The sequence below is a fragment of the Drosophila pseudoobscura genome, chromosome 3 (assembly GCF_009870125.1).
Source record: "Drosophila pseudoobscura strain MV-25-SWS-2005 chromosome 3, UCI_Dpse_MV25, whole genome shotgun sequence".
Taxonomy (NCBI): Eukaryota; Metazoa; Arthropoda; class Insecta; order Diptera; family Drosophilidae; genus Drosophila; species Drosophila pseudoobscura.
The window spans coordinates 6,668,770-6,672,033 of NC_046680.1; the positions used below are offsets into that span (position 1 = coordinate 6,668,770).

Genomic DNA, 3,264 nt, shown 5'->3' on the forward strand with positions numbered 1-3,264 from the left:
TAAACAGGATACGATGCCTCAGTATACATATAAAGATAAAGCGTTTATATCATTCGCTTTTATGTGGTATTCTGTTTAGTGATTTAGAACTCTTTTGATGCAACCCTTCCTCTACTGAGGGATGATGCAATAGAAAAGTAACTTAAACCACCTTCATATGTTCGCGATATAAACAGAAGCAGGTGAACAGAGGCAGCTGTAAAGCTCAAGTCCTCAGATGCACTTTTATAAAGAAACGATTTACACTCGATCTGGCTATATTTACCAGTCATATATGTATCTGGTGTGATCTGCTGGTCTACTGTCATTTTTAAGCAATACGCAATACAACAATCGCGACAACAACAACAAAAACTTAACAATTTTGCGACATTTAAATAGGGTATTCGCAGCACGGCCTGTGATTTTGCCATAATTTCTAAATTAATCAAACCTCATTACATCATTAAATTGGGCAAAAAGCGGTACCACTAAGTAGGTTCTTCACCGTTTTGTCGAGATATAGTCGAACTGAACCTTTGGTTTTTGCAAATAATTAAGATACGTGTCTATTTCTGTATGGCCGATCTGTCTGAAATGCCTGTGTCTTATTTTACTCAGAAGAGCATTCCTGATATTTATTTTGCAAGGAAAATGATTGGCACTCTATACAAGAGTGTTATCTGCAACAGGTTTTAGGTAGGAGTGAGAATTTTGGTATACCGTTTCATTGATGTTAACATTTTGCAAACTACTTTCATTTGAATTCACCAATTCACCAGAGGCAGGTTCCTCTACTGTATACTACTGTATCTCGATGATTTTATGACTGAAAAACATGATTTTTTAATAAATGCCAATCAAACTCGGTTACAATATTGTTATTTCTAAAATAGAACGCCGATAAGTTCCGCTTATCGCACAAAAATACCGATAATTTTGTGAAGCTACCCTGTGCGTCGACAAGTAGAAATAAAAGTCGGCACATCTTATCTCGCGACGTGAAGTAGCACAAAAATAGCGTAAATTATATCCCAATTGATAATAGATGATAAAAAAAATCCACACAATAATAATTTCGCCAGTCTAAAAAATATTACCCACATATATATTATAGATGTATTGATATATATTTAGCATCTCTAATCTGCTCTCATCTTTAAGCAATACACAATACAACATTCGCGACGACAACAACAAAAACTTAACAATTTTGCGACATTTAAAGAATAAAATCATGTTTGGGGCCACACAATCATCGAATCGCATGAACGATTTCGAGGTGGCATCGCCGCCCGACGACTCTGTTTCGGCATTGGAGTTCAGCCCAAGCACATTGCCTTCCAAAAACTTCCTGATTGCCGGCAGCTGGGACAGCAGCGTACGTTGTTGGGAGGTGGAACAGAATGGAGCAACAGTGCCAAAATCAATAAAATCAATGGGCGGACCAGTGCTCGATGTGTGCTGGTCTGACGATGGTACGAAAGTGTTTATGGCGTCCTGCGATAAACAAGTAAAGCTCTGGGACTTGGGATCGGATCAAGTAATGCAAGTGGCGGCTCACGATGGGCCAGTAAAAACATGTCACATGGTAAAGGGGCCGAACTACACGTGTCTGATGACAGGATCCTGGGATAAAACATTGAAGGTAAGCCTCTGCCATTCCCTCAGCTCCAATACACTAAAACCTAATTCCATTGTTAAATAGTTTTGGGATACCCGATCGCCCAACCCAATGATGGCAATCAACTTACCTGAACGCTGCTATTGTGCGGATGTGGAGTATCCCATGGCCGTTGTGGGCACTGCATCGCGGGGCCTAATCATATACTCGCTGCAGAATACTCCTAGCGAGTACAAGCGGCAGGAGAGTCCATTGAAATATCAGCATCGCACCATATCGATTTTTAGGGATAAGAAAAAAGAGCCCACTGGATACGCTTTGGGCAGTATTGAGGGTCGCGTAGCCATCCAATACGTGAATCCGGCTAATCCCAAAGATAACTTCACGTTCAAGTGTCATCGCTCCACAAGCACCTCTGGCTTCCAGGACATTTACGCCGTAAACGACATAGCATTCCATCCGGTGCATGGCACTCTGGTCACAGTCGGCTCTGATGGCACATTCAGCTTCTGGGATAAGGACGCCCGTACTAAGCTCAAGTCTAGTGATGCCATGGATCAGTCTATAACCAAGTGCGGATTCAATTCGAATGGCCAAATATTCGCTTACGCGGTTGGATACGATTGGTCGAAGGGCCATGAGTACTTCAATCCAGGAAAGAAGCCACAAATTTTCTTGCGCTCGTGCTACGAGGAATTAAAGCCAAGGATCAATTGATTGGAGGCTTGTTTTAGTTTGGAGTTAATCGACAGTATGAACTGCGAATAAAATTAATTCAGAGCGTAACACATGTTTATTTAATTTCACTAATGGTGGCCTTTGTCGTCGTGACCGTGCCCATGGCCGCCCTGGCCCTTGCCAATGCCCAAACCGTACTCGACGGCGATGGTCGCAAGAAAGGCGCAAAAGCCAACGCCGAGACCGCGGAAGAGAAAGGCGTTCAGACGAGATCTGTGGGTGCCGAAGGCCTTCTTCTCGTAGCGCCAGGCTTCATTCCTAAAAAAATCCAAACAATGAATATCAAATAGGACAGCAAACACATCGCAATTGAATGCAATTACCTCAGCCATGGATCACTCAATCCCTGGCGACCCAGAGCTTCTTGCACTTCCACCAGCTGTGGCACGTTTGCCACCTTGTAGATCGATGGATGTGGCACCTTGTAGGGTTCTCCGTGATGTCCGCCCATTGTTTGCTGTGCCTTTGCTGGAATTTAAACCAAATCAATTAGATTCTTCGTGTAATTTGCAAGTTTAACCTATCCCTGAACAATTACATAAGAATGTTTATGTTTTGAAAGTTCTTCGGCTTACTGGGCAAAATAAAATGAATAGGAATTAAGCACAATAAGCTCTAAATGCAACTGTAACTGTAATAACACCTTTCACCCTGTGAATTTCGGAGAAAATATCAGAAAAATAAAATTAATAAAGTACACACAGTTGTCTAGAGATGATCAATGTGACGATAGGGTTTCCCAGCTGACTTATCGATATATCGCAACAAGGGGCTAAAAAATGACAAAAAGAGTGTGCCCAAGATATTGTCTATCGATATTTGAAAAAAGCGTTTGCTAGATTAAATTTTTCGAATATTTCTTTATTATTTAAACGTAAATCAGTAGAACATTTGTAATTTGTAAACGTGCTTAAGTGAAAATA

At 41.2% G+C, this 3,264-nt stretch overlaps 2 protein-coding genes across 7 annotated transcripts; one reads left to right on the forward strand and one right to left on the reverse strand.

Moving 5' to 3' along the window:
- The first annotated feature begins 356 nt into the window (after positions 1 to 356).
- Rae1 (ribonucleic acid export 1) lies at positions 357 to 2,389 on the forward strand. Of its 3 annotated transcripts, none has more exons than XM_033377382.1 (3): positions 357 to 371; positions 1,200 to 1,627; positions 1,688 to 2,320. In XM_033377382.1, the coding sequence occupies exons 2-3, from the start codon at positions 1,217 to 1,219 to the stop codon at positions 2,318 to 2,320; spliced, it is 1,044 nt and encodes a 347-aa protein (XP_033233273.1). In that variant the 5' UTR covers positions 357 to 371; positions 1,200 to 1,216. The 3 variants fall into 3 exon arrangements, with proteins under 3 accessions (XP_033233273.1, XP_033233274.1, XP_001360375.1); XM_033377383.1 differs by having other exon boundaries at positions 358 to 377; positions 1,206 to 1,627; XM_001360338.3 differs by lacking the exon at positions 357 to 371 and having other exon boundaries at positions 1,217 to 1,627; positions 1,688 to 2,389.
- ND-B12 (NADH dehydrogenase [ubiquinone] 1 beta subcomplex subunit 3) lies at positions 2,313 to 3,134 on the reverse strand. Of its 4 annotated transcripts, none has more exons than XM_015183799.2 (3): positions 3,044 to 3,134; positions 2,665 to 2,809; positions 2,313 to 2,599 (listed from the first exon to the last, which is right to left on the reverse strand). In XM_015183799.2, exons 2-3 carry the CDS (start codon positions 2,790 to 2,792, stop codon positions 2,410 to 2,412), a joined length of 318 nt encoding a protein of 105 aa, XP_015039285.1. In that variant the 5' UTR covers positions 2,793 to 2,809; positions 3,044 to 3,134; the 3' UTR covers positions 2,313 to 2,409. The 4 variants fall into 4 exon arrangements, with proteins under 4 accessions (XP_015039285.1, XP_015039284.1, XP_015039286.1 ...); XM_015183798.2 differs by having other exon boundaries at positions 2,917 to 3,053; XM_015183800.2 differs by lacking the exon at positions 3,044 to 3,134 and adding an exon at positions 2,985 to 3,002.
- Between the last annotated feature and the right edge of the window lie 130 nt (positions 3,135 to 3,264).

Bases quoted from the DNA above. Each gene is read 5' to 3' on its own strand.
- Rae1 (XM_033377382.1), top strand. From the start codon at position 1,217: ATGTTTGGGGCCACACAATCATCGAATCGCATGAACGATTTCGAGGTG. The intron at 1,628-1,687 runs GTAAGCCTCTGC...ATTGTTAAATAG, and splicing joins CCTGGGATAAAACATTGAAG to TTTTGGGATACCCGATCGCC.
- ND-B12 (XM_015183799.2), bottom strand. From the start codon at position 2,792: ATGGGCGGACATCACGGAGAACCCTACAAGGTGCCACATCCATCGATC. The intron at 2,600-2,664 runs GTAATTGCATTC...GGATTTTTTTAG, and splicing joins TTGAGTGATCCATGGCTGAG to GAATGAAGCCTGGCGCTACG.